An 18,924-nucleotide genomic window follows, 5' to 3' on the forward strand; every position below is an offset into this window, starting at 1 on the left:
AGTGGCTACTGGATCCTGTTTCATCCTTACTCTGGCCTAGAGCATCTGCTGATTATAATGAATGATTTGACACTGCAAAATGATGTCTTGTTTCACAGATGATGTTTGAAATTGATAGGCTTTTTTTTTCAAATAAATTACCATCTATAAAGAGGCAGATGCATATCTTCTTTTATACCAATGTCTGTTCTAGCAGAATTAACTCTTATCAGTGCTATTTAGTAATGACAGATTTCTGTTCCTGTTTTATATCTTACTTCAGTTGGTACCAAAGTAATTTTTATTTCTATCTCCAGTTTCACATTTGCAGCTGGAGAAGGTGACCCGGAACAGATGATTTCAGTTTGAAATGGGGGAGGGAATGTTGCATAAATCTGTATGTTTTGGATAGTGTATACATTTGTATTACAACATTTGTATTAAGACAGACAATCTATTTAAAAAGTTGTCTTAGATTTATTTATTGTAAGAATTTCTTTTTCATTTAAGTAGTTAAATCTCAGAACCATGATTGGTTTAATATTTTTTTCCATAGTGCCTATAACATGTGGGTTGCTTCACAATATTATTATAGATAAGAGTGTCCAGTTTTACAACCCTGTTTGCAAACCCACGCACATCACATATCCCAAAGACTTTCTTGGTATCTTAGGAGCTGGCTCTCCTCCCTGTACTAGTTATTGATCACATCAAATCCAAAAGGCCCCGCAATTGGAGTTACTTGAAGTTACTACACTGCTAGTCAAGTATGAAATTCAGATCTTTCTAGGAGCACATAATAAAGCAGCTTTTTCAGTGCTGGCTCATTTGTTGATTGCTTTTCAGTATTTATTAAGGACTGGGCAGGGCACTCTGAATTAAAACATGACTGCCCTTTAAAAACAACCTATAATCTAGTTGAGGGGAGAAAGTGTATATAAAACAATAATTAAATATTTGTATTCTCCATTTAAAAAACACAATATATTATTGGAAATCATACTTTAAAGAGGATAATCTTGAAACAAATTACATTTTCCTATTAGAACATGGTGAGTAATTAGATATGAGGGTAAATCCAAGTAAGAAATCAGAAATAGGAAATGTGGAGTGAGGCAGATGCCTTTTTTTTTTTCAAGACTTTTTTTTAGGGGTAGTTTTAAGTTCACAACAAAATTGAGGGGAGGGCACAAAGATTTCCCATATGCCCCTTACCCCATATATATGAGGGGTATCTTTTCTAAGGGAAAAGATGACTATTTTTTTGGCATACCATGCTTGAGTTAAGAATAGTGCCTTTGATTTCCTTGCTTAGGATGTATTTTCTCATAGTTTTATTTATACAAAGACTGTTTTATTTACTTCTAATTAATCAGCTCCTTGCTCGGTGCCTATTACTTGGGGCATTTTTAGTGAATTCCAGCCTTTGTCCCACACACCTGTTCCCTTCCTTATTACTTCTTCCCGTTCATCATTGAGAATTTGGTGGATTGTTGCTTCAGTTAGGATTAGAATCAGGTGCAGGGACTGAAGCACTCCTAAATAACACTGACTTAAATGAGCTAGAAGTTTATTTTTCTTCTACATAGAAATCCAAGTAGATGTTCATGGATCTTCGTGTTTTCAGAAGTTAGGATCCGTCTGTTATACTGCTTGCATGTGTGATCTCTTTGTGTTAGACGGTAGAGTAAGAGAAGGAGATTTATCACGAAATCCTGAGTAACTCCAGTGTTGAATCCAGGCTACCAGCAGGAAAATGTATATCAGGAAAGAACGTAAAAACACGTTGAGGCAAAGCCTCTATACAACCTTTAACTAGTGGGACATACTGTATTTGTTTGTTATAGTTCTTATCCCCCTATAAAATTATAATCTTCTTGACAATAGACACTATTTTAATTATCTTATATCTTCAGCAGAGTGCCAAGCCCAGTAAGTAGTTGCTTAATAGTTATTTGTTGAATAGATTAATGAATGGAAGAAAAAGTTGGGAAACTATTGCTGTACACATTTGTCTGTGCTTCAGTGGGCATCCCAACATATATGTTGGATGGCAAGCAATCCTTACATACCTGTAAGGGCTTAAAAATAGAATTAAACAGAGTTATTTTGAATGTTATATTTTTTCCCCTAGACTGGGAGGGGTTTATTTTTATTGGATTTTAATCAGAATAATTTCAAATATTTGAGCCCCCAGTTGCATTTAAACTACAAAATTGCCTACTTCAAATAATAGGCAATAAAATAAAAATAGACAAAGTTAACCAGGCATTGAACACTTCATCTGAATTATTTCTCTTAATACAACAACTATAAGATTGGGTTTTTTAATCCATAAAAAGGAAGTAGACTGAGAAGTCAATAGACTTTCCAAGGCCACAGAGCTAGTTAATGAATGGTAGAGCTTACATTGGGTCTGCATGATTCTAGAGCTGAGCTTTTAACCATTATAGTAAACTGAGTAGAAAACGAAATCATTTACTAAAACTGCAGAAAATTAACATATGAATATGAAAGATCTTAAAAAGACAGTGGAGAAAAATTATTTTTAGCCAAAAAAGTTATGTTTAGGAATCTGGAGCGAAGTTTTAACAGCTTTCCATTTTAGGGCTCCAGAGGGTCCCCTTTCTCTTTCCTGTGCATCACTTTGCCAGTGCGGAAAGAGCCATACGTGAATGAATGATTGTGGTTGTGTTCCAATAAAACTTTATAAAATAGGCAGCAGGCCATAATTTGCTAACCTCTGCGATACTATGTACCAGGTACTATTCTAAGTACTTTGTGTGTATTATCCCATTTTAAACCTCTTAATCCAAAGAAGTAGGTATTGTATTATCGCTGCATTACATATGAAGAAACTGAGGCACAAGAACATTAAATACCTTGTCCAGTATTATAAAGCTGTTAAGTGGTGGAGCTAAGATGTAAACCCAGACAGTCCAACTCTTTTGCTATATGCTACATATATATATAAAATATAGTATATTGCCTCTTTACTGTACCATAACCTCTTTTTTTCTCAGTGTCATAAAACAAGATAAATATTTTTATTAGGTATCTTATGGCCTAACACCTGTACCTTTTAATAGGTAGTTTAAAAGTAAAAAATAGTATTCCTTAACAGATAACTTGGTAATTGTTCAAATGTATTTTTAAATACCTGGAACCCTATAAGGAGGAAAAAAGCTATCACAATGAGAATTAGGTTTGTGGTTTTTTTTTTACTTTTTATTTTAATCACCTCGTACTCATCACAAGTGCACTCCTAATCTGTATCACCTATGTTACCATCCTCCCCCTCCACCTCCCTGCTGGTAACTATCAGTTCTCTATAGTTAAGAGTCTTTTTTTTAGTTTGTCTTTCTCTTTTTTCCCTTTGCTCATCTGTTTTGTTTCTTAAATTCCACATGTGAGTGAAATCATATGGTATTTGTCTTCCTTTAGCTGACTTATTTCACTTAGCATCATACTCTAGCTCCATCCATGTTGTTGCAAATGGCAAGATTTCATTTTTTATGGCTAAATAATACTCTGTTGTATGTAGAGTATGTATATATGTATATTACATCTTTCTCCATTCATCAGTCGATAGATACTTGGGTTGCTTTCATATCTTCACTATTGTAAGTAATGCTGCTATAAACATAGGGGTGCATGCATCCCTTTGAATTAGTGTTTTTGTTTCTTTGGGTAAATATCCAGTAGTGCTATTGCTAGATTGTAGGTAGTTCTATTTTTAACTTTTTGAGGACCCTCCATACTGTTTTCCAGGGTGGCCGTATCAGTTTGCATTCTTACCAGTGGTGCAAGAGGGTTCCCCTTTCTCCACATCCTCACCAAAACCTGTGTTGTTGTTAGCCGTTCTGACTGGTGTGATGTGATAGCTCCTTGTAGTTTTGATTTATATCTCCTTCATGATAAATGATGAGCATCTTTTTCTTTTTTTTTTTCCGAAAGATTATATTTATTTATTTGACAGAGATAGAGACAGCCAGCGAGAGGGGGAGCACAAGCAGGGGGAGTGAGAGAGGAAGAAGCAGGCTTCCAGCAGTGGAGCCTGATGTGGGGCTCGATCCCAGAATGCCAGGATCACACCCTCAGCCGAAGGCAGACGCTTAATGACTGAGCCACCTGGGCGCCCCTGATGAGCATCTTTTCATGTGTCTGTTGGCTATCTCTATATCTTCTTTAGAGAAATGTCTGTTCGTGTCTTCTGCCCATGTTTTAATTGGATTATTTGTTTTTTGGGTGTTGAGTTGTGTAAGTCCTTTATATATTTCGGATACTAACCCTTTATCAGAATGTCATTTGCAGATATCTTCTCTCATTCCATAGATTGCCTTTAGTTTTGTTGATTGTTTCCTTCACTGTGCAAAAGCTTTTTATTTTGATGTAGTCCCAATAGTTTATTTTTGCTTTTGTTTCCCTTGCCTCAAGGGACCTATCTAGAAAAAAGTTGCTATGGCCAATGTCGGAAAAATTATTGCCTGTGCCCTTTCTAGGATTTTTATGGTTTCAGGTCTTTAATCCATTTTGAATTTATTTTTGTGTTTGGTAAAAGAAAGTTGTCCAGTTTCATTCTTTTGCTTCTTGCTGTCCAGTTTTCCCAACACCATTTGTTGAAAAGACTGTCTTTTTCCCATTGGATATTCTTATCTGCTTTTTCAAAGATTAATTGACCATATAATTGTGGTTCATTTTTGGGTTTTCTGTTCTGTTCCATTGATCTGTGTGTCTTTTTTTGTGCCAGTACTGTGCTGTTTTGATTACCACAGCTTTGTAATGTAACTCGGAAGTCTGGAATTGTGATGCCTCCAGCTTTTCTTTTTCAAGATTGCTTTGGCTATTCAGGGTCTTTTGCAGTTCCATACAAATTCTAGGATTGTTCGTTCTAGTTCTGTGAAAAATGCTGTTGGTATTTTGATAGAGATTGCATTAAATGTGTAGAGTTCTTTGGGTAGTATAGACATTTTAACAATATTTGTTCTTCCAATCCATGAGCATGGAATGTCTTTCCATTTCTTTGTGTTATCTTCACTTTATTTCATCAGCGTTTTATAGTTTTCAGAGTACAGGTCTTTCACCTCTTGGTTAGGTCTATTCTTAGATATCATATTATTTTTGGTGCAATTGTAAATGGGATTGTTTTCTTAATATCTCTTTCTGTTGCTTCATTATTGGTGTATAGAAATGCAATAGATTCTGTACATTGATTTTATATCCTGTGACTTGATTGAATTTGTTGATGAGTCATTTTTTGGTGGAGTCTTTAAGATTTTCTGTATATAGTATCATGTCATTGCAAATAGTGAAAGTTTTACTTCCTCCTTACCGATTTGGAGGCCTTTTATTTCTTTTTGTTGTCTACTGTGGCTATTTTGTGAGTTGCTTGATTGGTTTTTTACAGAAGTATTCATTTTTACTGCTTTTGTGTTTCCTACCTTCATACTCTCATTTTCGGTTTTTCATTTCCTCTCAAAGTGTCCCCCTTTATTTTATTTTATTTTATTTTATTTTTTTAAACTCTTTTTTTTTAATTAGATTTTATTTATTTGTCAGAGAGAGAGAGAGCGCGCACAAGCAGGGGAGAGGCAGGCAGAGGGTGAAGCAGGTTCCCTGCTGAGCAAGGAGCCAATGCGGGACTCAATCCCAGAACTCCAGGATCATGACCTGAGCTGAAGGCAGACGCTTAACCAACTGAGCCATCCAGGCGTACCTCAACGAGTCCACTTTAATATTCCTTGCAGGGCTGGTTTAGTCGTCATGAACTCCTCTAGTTTTTGTTTGCCTGGGAAACTCTTTATCTCCTTCTATTCTGAATGATAGCCTTGCTGGATAGCGTATCCTTGGCTGCAGGTTTTTCCCATTCAGGACTTGGACTAGATCATGCCGTTCCTTTCCGGCTTGGAAAGTTTCTGTTGAAAAATCTGCTGATAGCCTTATGGGATTTCCTTTGTATGTAACTGTCTTGTCTTTCTGCTTTTAATATTTTTTTCTTTATCACTATATTTTGTCATTTTAATTATAATATGTCTTGGTGTGGATTTGCTTTTGTTGATTTTGTTGGGGATTCTTTGCCTCCTAGATCTGGGTAACTGCTTCTTTCCCCGGATTAGGGAAGTTTTCAGCTATTGTTTCTTCTAATAAATTCTCTGCCCCCTTTTCTCTCTCTTCTTCTAGGACTCCTGTAATACAAATGTTACTACATTTGATGGAGTCACTGAGTACCCTAAGTCTATTATCACTTTGCATAATTTTTTTTCTCTCTTTTGTTCATCTTGATTACCTTCTGCTACTCTGTCTTCTAGGTCATTAATTATTCCTCTGCTTCTTCTTGCCTGTTGTTTATTCCGTCAAGAATGTTTCTCATTTCATTTATTGAGCCCTTTATCTCTGCTATGTTATTCCTTATCTCTGTGTTAATGGTTTCACTGATGCCTTCCACTCATTTCTCAAGTCTCGTGAGTATCCTTATGATCATTGCTTTAAATCTCCATCAGGCATGTTACTTATGTCTGTTTTGCTTAGATCTTTGGCCATGGCCTGTCCTGTTCTTTCATTTAGGACAAATTCCTCTGTCTTCTCATTTTGTCTAAGTCTCTGTGCTTGTTTCTGTGTGTTAGGAAAGTCAGCTATGTCTCCTGTTCTTGAGGGTACTGGCTTTATGAAGAAGAGGTCCCATAGTGCCCTGCAGTGTAGTGTCCCCTATGCTCCAGGGCTTGGTGCTTCTAGCAGTGTCTCCAGTGTGTACTCTGCTTTTGTGTCCTGGCTGCTTTATCCTTCAGGCCAGTTGTCTGCTAAGATTCTCTTTGCCTGTCATAGGCAGTGTTTGGTCTCTGGCCTAAATGTGGTCCATTTTAACTAGGCGTGCTCTGGTCTGCTTGTGAAATGAGACCTGTCACTGCCACTGCCGGAACCAAGGCCTTGCAAAACTCCTGGGTAGGGAGACATGGTGTGGAATGGGTTTGGGCTTGTCATCTGCAGGAGGGGGCCCACTGTGCTGGGACCGAGGCAAGCGAGCCTGGGCAGTGAGGGTTCTCTGGAGCATGGGGGCAGGCCGGGCTTGGTGTAAGCAAGTTAGGTAGTGAGTGTCAGCACTGCTCTGGTTTCCACAGGTGGCCCTGTGTTTATGCTGAGGGGCAGGGGAGGGAAATGCTGCTGGCCAGTTTCTTTATGCCCAGAGGGGTCTTTCTATGAACACTGCCTTTCTGGGACATGCTCAGAGATGGGCAGCTAACCTCTGCGCTGTATGCCCCAGGCACTCTTCAGATCACTGTTTCTGCACTGTATAATCCACGGGGTGTTTGCCCTGCCCTTTTGTCCAAGAGTAGCCCCAGTGTCCTCCAAGGTCTCCCAGAGCCAAGCATGCTGACCTTTAAAACTCCAGGCTTTAAGCACTGCTGGTTGCAAGAACTCACCAAATTTGACCTCTTGCTTTTGAAGCCAGTTGCTATGTGGATTCATTTGCCCCGTGCACCGCCCCGCTCCACCCCATGTGCTACTCTGTCTGTCACCCTTCTTGGTAACCATAGCTCCCTCCCTACCAGACACAATTTGTTTTTCTCCAAAGCCACATCTCCACACTTTCTACCTACTGTGATGTCGCCTCTTCTCTACCTTTAGTTGTGGAGTTTGTTCTGCCAATCTACAGATGGGATTTCTGGGGTATTTTGGGTAATTTGATAGTTACCTAGTTGTATTCATGGAACAAGTCAAGCCTACAGTCCTCCTACTCCCCTGCCATCTTCCCCTCCTGGTGAATTAGGTTTGCTTTATAGGTTAGTAAATGTCATCATGTCAATTGTTGGCTCTACGTTTAGATGTATATACAATTTAAATAGTGTTTAAATTTACACTGGCATAAATGTAATTTTTATCTCGTTAGTTTGGATTTAGGTGGCGAGTAGAAAAAGAAGTGATTTCAGGAAAAGGTAATTCTTTTTTGAAATTTTACGTTTTAATAGGATAAGGTTATTTTGTTATATTATTGAATTGAAGTCATTGGGTAAGATTATTGCTCATGTATATAATAAATGGTTATCTATAAAAGTAAAGTTAGAGACAGTGTATTCATGTTATATTACTAGCAAAGGTCAAAATATAATGCATTAGTGATATTTACCTTTAAATTTTTGCTTTTAGAACATTCAATGGAGATTAAGTAGAAAATGTTTAAAGAGTTAAAGGAAAGTAATAAAGGGTGAATACTTGAGTTTTTCTTTTTATCAACATTTGAAATAATGAGTTGGTGTTACTGTATTTCAGTCTAATCACATTTTGAATGTAGAGATTAAATATCACTTTGAACCTAATAGAATTTTTGGACAGGCTAGTTCTTACTTTGGGATGTTGTTGAGATTGAGCCCGAATATTTAGTCTTACGTCAAAAGATCAAACATTGGTAGGCAATCAATAAAAGCTTTTTCTGTGCGTTGTTGTAATCTACTCATAAATCTCTGAAAAATTAATATCTTTGTACTGTCTCATGATATAAAAGCCCTTTATTGATAATTGCATTTTAAAGTGTTGATGCTCGTGAAAACTACATAAGAGCATTTAGGAAATAATTTTAAACTAATAATTTAAAGAACCTTTAAACTGAAAATAAAGGTTGCACTTTAAAATGATTAAACATTGATGCCACCATTGTGGATCTTTTACATCCTCCATGAATTGGATGTCTCTGTGAAGTATAAAACTGGATCTGCAATAAAGCAAAATTAAGGAGTAGAAATTTTTTTTTTTTAGATGAAGGATCAGCCCTGAAGATACTCTAAAGGAGAAGGAAAAAGAATACATTTAAAGCTAGTTTTAACTTTTCTTAGTATTACACTTTAGTTTGTGTTTTTATCTAAACAATGAGAAATTTTGAAATGTCTCACCCTTGTAAAATTTTCTACTTTTATTAAATGGAATTTTCAGGTGATGGTAAGTAAGTCTGCCTTTAAAAAAACTGATGAGCGTTCTTTAAGGTACTATAACTGAAAAAAGGATTAGTTGGTAAGGGAAAGCTATTGCTCAGATTTAGAATTATAATTTTGTTGCTATTTTAACAATAGAGCCATTACTGAACATGCACAGATTGATGAACTGTTCATTTGGAATGAGTAAAAAAAAATGCCAATTTAGAAAAGTTACAGGCTGTTTGGACTGATAATTTTCAAAATTCATTTTAATAATTTCTTTTTTATGAAAAGTTTAGATTTTTTTCTGTGGGTGTAAATTATTGAGATAAAAATTCTTTTTTGTACAAATACAAGGTTCATCTGTGAAAGTAAATAGTTGTTGAGTAGTTTCTTTTAATTTTTTCTCTTAGGTCATCAGTGTTAGTCCTTTTTTACAGAATGTTTTAATATACAGTAGACATGGTAATGTGGTGGTGATTTTAGTGTCAGGTAACTCTAAAATTTAGAACATTGGATTTGATTACTTATTTTACTTTATCTCAGAGTGCTACCATTTTAAAACGTGCTTTAAGTGCCATTTTATGCTGGTACTTAAAATAGAAGCCATAATGTTACTACTTAAAATAAGAATTTTAATCAATTTAAAAATTATTATTAAATATTAAAAAGGAATCATCTGGGTGTAAATACATGTACAGTGGAAATATATTTATTCTTTTAGGGTATTACTGAGTATATTTTTTTAGTACTTCCATTTTCTGAAGTATAAGATTTCCTAACCAGGGAGTTGCTGAAACCCTGATCTATACAGTGTTATCTCTAATGGGCAAGAATTCTGTGACTGATTTTTTTTTTTTATAACCTTTCTTCAGCTCTTTGATTTAATACTTGTATATACATTTATTGAGCATACTATAGTTATTATGCTCAGTTATTTTTTAAAGCTGACTACCTAGAACTAAGAATTTATGTATGTTAAGAGTAAATTTCAGGAGTAATTCCCAGATTGTACAAATAAACATTGTCACCAGCTATCATAGCTAATATTCCTTTCTTTATTGCAGGCCAGTTTTTCTGTGGAAATAAATGTTGTGATAAAAAAGAAGACTTGAAGAGTTGGGAAGTTAATTTTGGTTATATTGAGCATGGTGAAAAGAGAAATGCACTTGTTAAATTAAGTAAGTTGACTTTAGATGGTATATAATTGATTTCTTCAAAGTTTATGTAGTAATTTAGATTTTAAAATATATAGACTAATTTAAAATTTAATTTAAAAAATTTAATATATCTTTCTTGGAAGTGCTCTTTTTTCTGAGTTTCCCAAAGTGACAAATAACTTTTGAGCCTACAATTTTTATACTCTCAGCATTACGTGACATTTATCTGAAACAGTTCTAATGCCAAATGTAAACCTATAATTTGTAATGTGAAGACCTCTTCCCATTAACATGAGAATGTCACCAATGCAGAATGAGATGCAGAATATCAGAAAAGGCAACATAAAATCTCATGTTACCTGGTAGCCGTATTGTTGTGGTGTGGACAATAAATACACTCTCTTTGTGTCAATAAAGAAAAAGTTTTAGGATGGCATAATTGTTCTTGATATCAGTTTTAAAAGCTTATTAAGGTTATACCCCAGAGTATAGCAGCTTTCTCTTAATATGCATGCATATTTTAGAATCTGTGGTTCCTTCTTTCTTCTTTCTTCATAAATTAAGCTAGTCTTAATGTGTCAGCTTCTTCAGTCCATCATGTTAGCAACCTTCTCTGGGTCTTAAATAAATGTGCTTCAGAGTTTTCTGCCTACTCCCTGTAGGAGTGAAGAATTTCCTCATGTGCTACTTAATGCACACCAGTGCAGAAGTTGCCCCTGGAAGTGCTCATGGGGAAAAGTCAGCTGGTATGAACTGAGATTAAGGCAAAAGAAGAGGCCACAATTGTGGAACTTTTTGAAAAGCTCTTTTCTATTTGCACGCTCTGAAAGCACTTCAGAGGAAGTGACTCTACCCACACTGTTGCTATTAGTTATCTTTGATGTGAGACACACATTAATGCTGTATGTGAAACAGAGTTTGCTTTTAGAATAAATTGACAGCACTTTTTCCTAAAGTAATGTTAGAATGTTTTCAATTCCTCAAGCATCCTCTTACCCTTTTTATTATGCATATGAATTTTTTGGGGGGAGAGAATCAGATTGTTCTTTTAGATTGTTTTTTCAGATAATCTGAAAAAGGGATATAAGGAATCATGAGAATGTATGATATTAAAGGTAAAATGGCAGTACAATTAATTCAAATTCAGTCTTTCAGTGGTGTCACTTTTTTTTTTTTTAGGATTATGCCAAGAATGTTCCTTTAAATTAAATTTTCATCACAGGTAATATTATCTTTTAAAATGCTGTTGTTAATCTTTAGTAGTCTTGGACATAGTCACTTACCTGCACTGAATGTCTAAATGTGGACTTGAGTGGTTGATGGTTTAATTAACTGATTGTATATCCGGCATTACTTTGTGGTACACCATACACATATACCAGAACACTGGAAGTTTGCCATGCCTTACTCTAGCCAAGCAGTTTTAAACATGTAGGCCTGTGCAGGGCGGTAGATAGATGCTAGAATTTTTAGTTTGGAGTCAGTGTTAAGAAACCATAATATTCTTGGAAACTGTCTTGTAAAGCAGATCTTCATAAAGTGATGCTTATGTCTCATTTCTTTTTTTAAATTTAAATTCAGTTAATTAACATATACTATATTATTTGTTTCAGGGATACAGGTCTGTGATTCACAGTCTTATGTAATACCCAGTGCTCATTACAACACATACCCTCCCCAATGTCCCTCACCCAGTTACCCCATCCCAACCCCCTTCTCTCCAGCAACCCTCAGTTTGTTTCCTAAGATTAAGAGTCTCTTATGGTTTGTCTCCCTCTCTGGTTTCATCTTGTTTCATTTTTTCCTCTCTTCCCCTATGATCCTCTGTTTTGTTTCTTAAATTCCAACATGAGTGAGATCATATGATAATTGTCTTTTTCTGATTGACTTATTTCACTTAGCATGATAACCCTCTAGTTCCATCCATGTCTTTTCAAATGGCAAGATTTCATTTTTTTGATGGCTGCATAATATTCCATTGTATATATATACACCACATCTTTGTGGATGGACATCTGGGCTCTTTCTATAGTTTGGTTATTGTGGACATTGCTGCTATAAACATGGGGGTGCAGGTGCCCTTTAGGATCACTACATTTGTATCTTTGGGGTAAATACCCAGTAGTGCAATTGCTGGGTCATAGGGTAGCTCCATTTTCAGCTTTTTGAGGCACCTCCATACTGTTTTCCAGAGTGGCTGTACCAGCTTGCATTCCCACCAACAGTGTAGGAGGGTTCCCCTTTCTCCGTATCCTCGCCAACATCTGTTGTTCACTGACTTGTTAATTTTAGCCATTCTGACTGGTGTGAGGTGGTATCTCATTGTGGTTGTGATTTGTATTTCCCTGATGCCAAGTGATGTTGAGTACTTTTTCATGTGTCTGTGGGCCATTTGGATGTCTTCTTTGCAGAAATGTCTGTTCGTGTCTTCTGCCCATTTTTTTTTTTTTAAAGAATTTATTTATTTGAGAGAGGGAGAGACAGAGATAGAGAGAGCAAGAGAGAGCACAAGTGGGGAGGAGAGGGAGAAACAGGCTTCCCACTGAGCAGGGAACCTGACACGGGGCTCGAGCAGGGAGCCTGACATGGGGCTCGATCCCAGAACCCTGAGATCATGACCTGAGCCGAAGGCAGACGCTTAACCAACTGAGCCACCCAGGCGCCCCAGCCCATTTCTTGATTGGATTATTTGTCCTTTGGGTGTTGAATTTGCTAAGTTCTTTATAGATTTTGGATAGTAGCCCTTTATCTGATATGTCATTTGCAAATATCTTCTCCCATTCTGTCAGTTGTCTTTTGGTTTTGTTGACCTTTTCCTTTGCTGTGCACAAGCTTTTTATCTTGATGAAGTCCCAGTAGTTCATTTTTGCCCTTGCTTCCCTTGCCTTTGGCAATGTGTCTAGGAAGAAGTTGCTGCGGCCGAGGTCGAAGAGGTTGCTGCCTGTTCTCCTCTAGGATTTTGATGGATTCCTATCTCACATTGAGGTCTTTCATCCATTTTGAGTCTATTTTTGGGTATGGTGTAAGGAAATGGTCCGGTTTCATTCTTCTGCATGTGGCTGTCCGATTTTCCCAACATTTGTTGAAGAGACTTTTTTCCATTGGACATTTTTTCCTGTTTTGTTGAAGATTAGTTGACCGTGGTTAGAGTTGAGGGTCCATTTCTGGGCTCTCTGTTCTGTTCCATTGATCTGTGTGTCTGTTTTTGTGCCAGTACCATACTGTCTGGATGATTACAGCTCTGTAATAGAGCTTGAAGTCCAGAATTGTGATGCCACCAGCTTTGGTTTTCTTTTTCAACATACCTTTGGCTATTTGGGGTCTTTTCTGGTTCTATACAAATTTTAGGATTATTTGTTCCGACTCTGTGAAAAAAGTTGATGGTGTTTTGATAGGGATTGCATTAAATGTGTAGATAGCTTTAGGTAGCATAGACATTTTCATGTTTGTTCTTCCAATCTATGAGCATGGAACATTTTTCCATTTCTTTGTGTCTTCCTCCATTTCTTTCATGAGTATTCTATAGTTTTCTGAGTACAGATCCTTTGTCTCTTTGGTTAGGTTTATTCCTAGGTATCTTATGGTTTTGGGTACAATTGTAAATGAGATCGACTCCTTAATTTCTTTTTCTTCTGTCTCCTTGTTGGTGTATAGAAATGCAGCTGATTTCTGTGCATTGATTTTATATCCTGCCACTGTACTGAATTCCTGTATGAGTTATAGCAATTTTGGGGTAGAGTCTTATGGGTTTTCTACATAGAGTATCACTTATGTCTCATTTAAACAATGTATTATTTGGAGTTTGTCATTCTTACACAGAATTCTGTACCTTTATTCTCATTTCAGATGTTAAAATCAGACTCCTGTCAAGTGAGCTAGAATGTGTCTGTCATGTTGAGTGGGGGAGAAATATCAGTGTTCTGCAATGTGCAGTATATATAAATAAGATCATGGGCTTTGAAACCAGACCCTTGTGTATTCCTCTCAGCTTCTCCACTTACTAGTTGTCTTCTTTGGGCAAGGTTCTTAACCTCTGTAAGACTCAATTTTATCGCTTCTAAAAATGAGGATGCCAAGGTTATCATGGGGTTTAATGAAAGTGCATGTAAAGTGCTTGACATAGTGCCTGGCAAATGGGAAGTTAAGCAAAATGGGGTCCCTGGCATTGAAGATGTTCAGACAAAAATCTGTCACCTTCCATTATTGTGATGGTCAAGTTTCAAGGCCTGAATAACAGTTGAAAGTCTAACAGTGAGATTCTGCAACTTTATAAAATGTATATGTCAGTATATTTTAAAATCAGCTGTGTTATAAATATGCTTTATTAAAGCATATTTTAGTTATTTTAGTTATTAAAAATAAATATTAAGTAATTAATAATTTTTAAATTCTTGAAATTGGCAGAATTTTTTAGATTACTTGAATAGCCTAACCTTTATTTCCCCTCTCCATCAGTGAGACTTTAGGTACCAGAGAGTTTTTTTGACCTTGACTTTCGAGCTTCATTTCAAAATTGAAATGATTCTTATGAGAGGCAGAAAGTGGTTACTGCCTTAAATAATCTTACAACATTTGGTATAAGGACCTTAATTTGGGAGGTCTGATGAGCAAGTTTCTTGAAACTGAACCTCTTTGTTTTCTCTTTATTCTCCTTCCTGGTCCCAGTTTCAGCATTATCACCTTTTTCTATCTCGTATTTCCTTTCTTAACCACTTAAAATCAATTACTTGCCAACCGTGGTACTGGCAGCCTTGTAAACCTGGCCTAGAAGAGATTAAGCTACAGCAGTAAAAGGGCAAATGGTCTAAAGTAGACATTTGCGTTAACAGTAAACCCCTCCATCCTTATTCCTTTATGCCTTTACTGTATTCTTTTATTCTTAACAGAAGAATTTTCTACTTAGTGGTGGTTTAGAGCTGTTACAGCATTTCTTCTTCTTTTATGTGTTTTTTCAAGGTATAGGTAGCTATGAATTACATGGAGGGAAATGACATTTGTTTTTGTAATTAAAAAAAGGCTAAATGATAGAAAATAAAAAGAAGGAAATGAGTAAAACTGATTTATATTTATTAAGGTTTGTATATAGAACTTATAAAAAAATTTGTTTCAGAGTTTTAGGCTTCATTATTTTACAGTATTGTCTTTAATTAATATACTAACCTAAAATAACTCATTTAAGGCTTTCTTATATAAATTACATTGTAAAAATAAGTTACTTGAACTGATTTGACTTTTTTGCTCATTGGTTCTTATTTTTCATAATGGTCAGTTGAAAAAGTTAACTTTAATTTTATATTGTTCAACATAAAGGAGAAAAGAAGTCAAGTCAAAAAAAAGGAAGGATAAAACCAAAAAAGATTATGAGGAGTCATCACATAAAAAATCCAGATTATCTTCTGCAGAAGAGACCTCAAAGAAAAAGGAAAAAGGTACAAGGGAATTAAAATATAATACCTACTCACAGTTTTTAACGTAAAATGTAATCTGCTAAATGTGTCAAATATAGAATTTATTTGGTGAATGCATTTAGATTTCTGTTTTATACTAGTTGAAGGGGGGGACACCTGGGTGGCTCAGTCGGTTAAGTGTCCAACTCTTGTTTTTGGCTCAGGTCATGATCTTGGGGTCATGAGGTCGTACTCCAAGTCAGGCTCTGTGCAGGGCATGGAGCCTGCTTAAGATTCTCTTTCTCCATCTCCCTCTGCCCTCCCCCTTCCTCGCTTGCTCTCTCTCTCCCTCCCAAATGAAAAATAAATAAATCTTATAGTAGTCAAAACTGGTTTGGGAATTGATAAGATTTTTTTTTTTTTTTAAGAGAAGTGGAGAGGGACAGACGGAGAGGGAGAGAGAGAATCTTAAGCAAGCTCCATGCCCAGCGTGGAGCCGGAGCCCAGCATGGAGCTTGATGCTGAGCTCGATCTCAGGATCCTGAGATCCTGACCTGAGCCAAAATCAAGAGTTGGACGCTTAACCGACTGAGCCACCCAGGCGCCCCTTGGTTGGGGAATTTAGATATGAATTTACAGCAACTTATAAGAGTTTCAAGAACAAGGTTGGTTTTAATTCTTTTGGGGCAGATGGTAATAATATTGCAAACAATATTCTCCTTCCTCACTTTGTCACTTATAGACTCGGTACCTTGAACTAGTCCCTGAACTTCTTCAGTTCTATATTCCTCATATAAGTAGGGGTGATGTGAGTGAAAGGCATTTGAACACTGTAAAACAGTACATAATCTATAAGTCAGTGTAAAGTTATAACACTGGGATTTCATTACCATGGCCTTTGTGATTTTCTCACTAGCTTCTGAGCTTCTTGAAATCATGGAGCTTAATATATATGTCCTCGGAGCCTAGCATGGTGCTGTGCACATACACTTAGTAAATAATTGTTAAATTCAAATCCATCAGTCAGTCACTTCTTCCTCAGTAGTGCTTAAACTCTCTAAGCTGTAATTTCTTCATGTGTAAAATGGTTATGCTAACTCAAGTTCCTAGCTCAGGATTGTTCAGAAGTTGAAAGGAGATAAAGGATTTAAGCAGTTTGCATGGTGCTTGGCGTGTAGTTAGCTATTATAAAGGTTACTGCTAGTTTCTTTTTCAGTCCACAATAGAGTCAAATTGGCTATAACTTAGAGTGAATCAAACTTAAATTATGTAGTTAGTGATAGATTACATTAGATTCAGCCAAATGTTAACACAATACTTGGACAGGAGAGGGCTCCCTTGCTCCAGCTATGAAGATAATTAGCTAGGTTTCATTCTTACATGTACTTTAGTGAATCATAACATATTCAAGCATATAGTATTGCCAAGTTTTCGACTAGATGGTGAGAGGAAAATACTGTTCTTATTTATTGAGAAACAGTATTTGAAACAGAATGCCTTTTTGTGTCTAAATCATTTCCCATCTCCAAAATAAATGTTAATAAATGTGAAAATTCCATTTGGGTTTGAAAAATTTTTGTTTTAAAAATGTTTAATGTATCATACTTGAGAGTTTTATTGTATTTGTTATTGTATTACATAATATTTTATTCTTATCATAGTATGATACCATGTGAATCACTACATATTCCAAATTAAAGAATAATTCCTACCTTGTGAAAGCTTGTTTAGTACCTTCAAAGCAGACGATTAAGTAGCTGGATACTCGGGATTGGGTATGGGATTGGAACCCTCAGATTATACATACGTATGCATGTGATCTTCCTTATAGATGTTTTCCCTGTAGTGTTCCATATTTCAGTAGATGACACCTCTGTCAACCTAAAAACTAATCAGATATCTGGAAATTATCCTCTACATCTTCTTATTTCTCATTATTTATGTTTAATTTGTTCCCAAATCCTGTCAGTTTTACCCCCAGAGTATGTATTTCTCAAGTTCTCTCCACCTTAATTCAAACTACCATGTTTTCTCATCTAGACTACTGCTCTCTTGTCCTTACTAGTTCTGCCACTGTCTTGTCATCCCACCTACTCTCCCCTTTGTGCATTCTCAATAAAGCAGTGATTGCCTGTTGTTCTTAGGATAGTACCAAAATCCTCACAAAGCCCAGGTGCTCAATATGATCCATCATACAACACTTGTTTCTCACCATGCTCCACCTCACTTTCACACTCCACACTCACGGTCTTTTCAGTTTCTAGGAAATGCCAAACTTCTTTCCATTTAGGGACTATGTAGATGCCGCTTCCTCTCTTTCTAACCCCCTCCCCCCACTGCCAGGTCCCATCCTAATCATCCGAGTCTAAGTTTAAATGTCACTGATCCTTTCTTGATTCCATCCCTGACCACTGAATTTATTTATTTTTTTTTTTTATTTTTATTTTTTTTTTATATCTAAGGACCAAAGGTCAGGATTTATTTTTTATTTATTTTTTTTTTGAAATGATTTTTTATTATATTATGTTAGTCACCATACAGTACATCCCCGGTTTCCGATGTAAGGCTCGATGATTCATTAGTTGTGTCTAACACCCAGTGCACCATGCAATACGTGCCCTCCTTACTACCCATCACCAGTCTATCCCATTCCCCCACCCTCCTCCCCTCTGAAGTCCTCAGTTTGTTTCTCATAGTCCATAGTCTCTCATGTTTCATTCCCCCTTCTGATTACCCCCCCTTTCTTTATCCCTTTCTTCCCCTACCGATCATCCTAGTTCTTATGTTCCATAGATGAGAGAAATCATATGATAGTTGTCTTTCTCTGCTTGACTTATTTCACTTAGCATTATCTCCTCCAGTGCTGTCCATGTTGTAGCAAATGTTGAGAACTCGTTCTTTCTGATAGCTGAGTAATATTCCATTGTATATATGGACCACAACTTCTTAATCCAGTCATCTGTTGAAGGGCATCTCGGCTCCTTCCACGATTTAGCTATTGTGGACATTGCTGCTATGAACATTGGGGTGCATATGGCCCTTCTCTTCACTACGTCTGTATCTTTGGGGTAAATACCCAGTAGTGCAATGGCTGGATCATAGGGTAGCTCAATTTTTAACTTTTTAAGGGACCTCCACACTGTTTTCCAAAGTGGCTGTACCAACTTGCATTCCCACCAACAATGTAGGAGGGATCCCCTTTCTCCACATCCTCTCCAACAATTGTTGTTTCTTGCCTTGTCTATTTTTGCCATTCTAACTGGCGTAAGGTGGTATCTCAGTGTGGTTTTGATTTGAATTTCCTTGATGGCTAATGATTTTGAACATTTTTTCATGTGTCTGTTAGCCATTTGTATGTCTTCATTGGAAAAGTGTCTGTTCATATCTTCTGCCCATTTTTTGATTTGTTTATTTGTTTCTCGTGTATTGAGTTTGAGAAGTTCTTTGTAGATCTTGGATACCAGTCCTTTATCTGTAGTGTCATTTGCAAATATA

General features: G+C 36.4%; 1 protein-coding gene across 9 annotated transcripts in view; it reads left to right on the forward strand.

The window, feature by feature from the left end:
• The window catches only part of LOC103667968 (protein FRA10AC1), a 39,005-nt gene that overhangs the window by 9,225 nt on the left and 10,856 nt on the right, over positions 1-18,924 (forward strand). For 8 of the 9 annotated variants that reach the window (XM_008696258.2, XM_008696257.2, XM_008696255.2 and 5 more), the window contains 4 exons: positions 7,865-7,910; positions 9,950-10,063; positions 11,222-11,264; positions 15,353-15,471. In XM_008696258.2, the coding sequence (XP_008694480.1) occupies positions 7,865-7,910; positions 9,950-10,063; positions 11,222-11,264; positions 15,353-15,471 (322 nt within the window). The remainder of the gene's footprint in view (positions 1-7,864; positions 7,911-9,949; positions 10,064-11,221; positions 11,265-15,352; positions 15,472-18,924) is intronic. The other variant, XR_005833216.1, reaches the window with a different exon arrangement.

This window comes from Ursus maritimus, unplaced genomic scaffold, assembly GCF_017311325.1.
Source record: "Ursus maritimus isolate PB19 unplaced genomic scaffold, ASM1731132v1 scaffold_7, whole genome shotgun sequence".
Classification (NCBI taxonomy): Eukaryota; Metazoa; Chordata; class Mammalia; order Carnivora; family Ursidae; genus Ursus; species Ursus maritimus.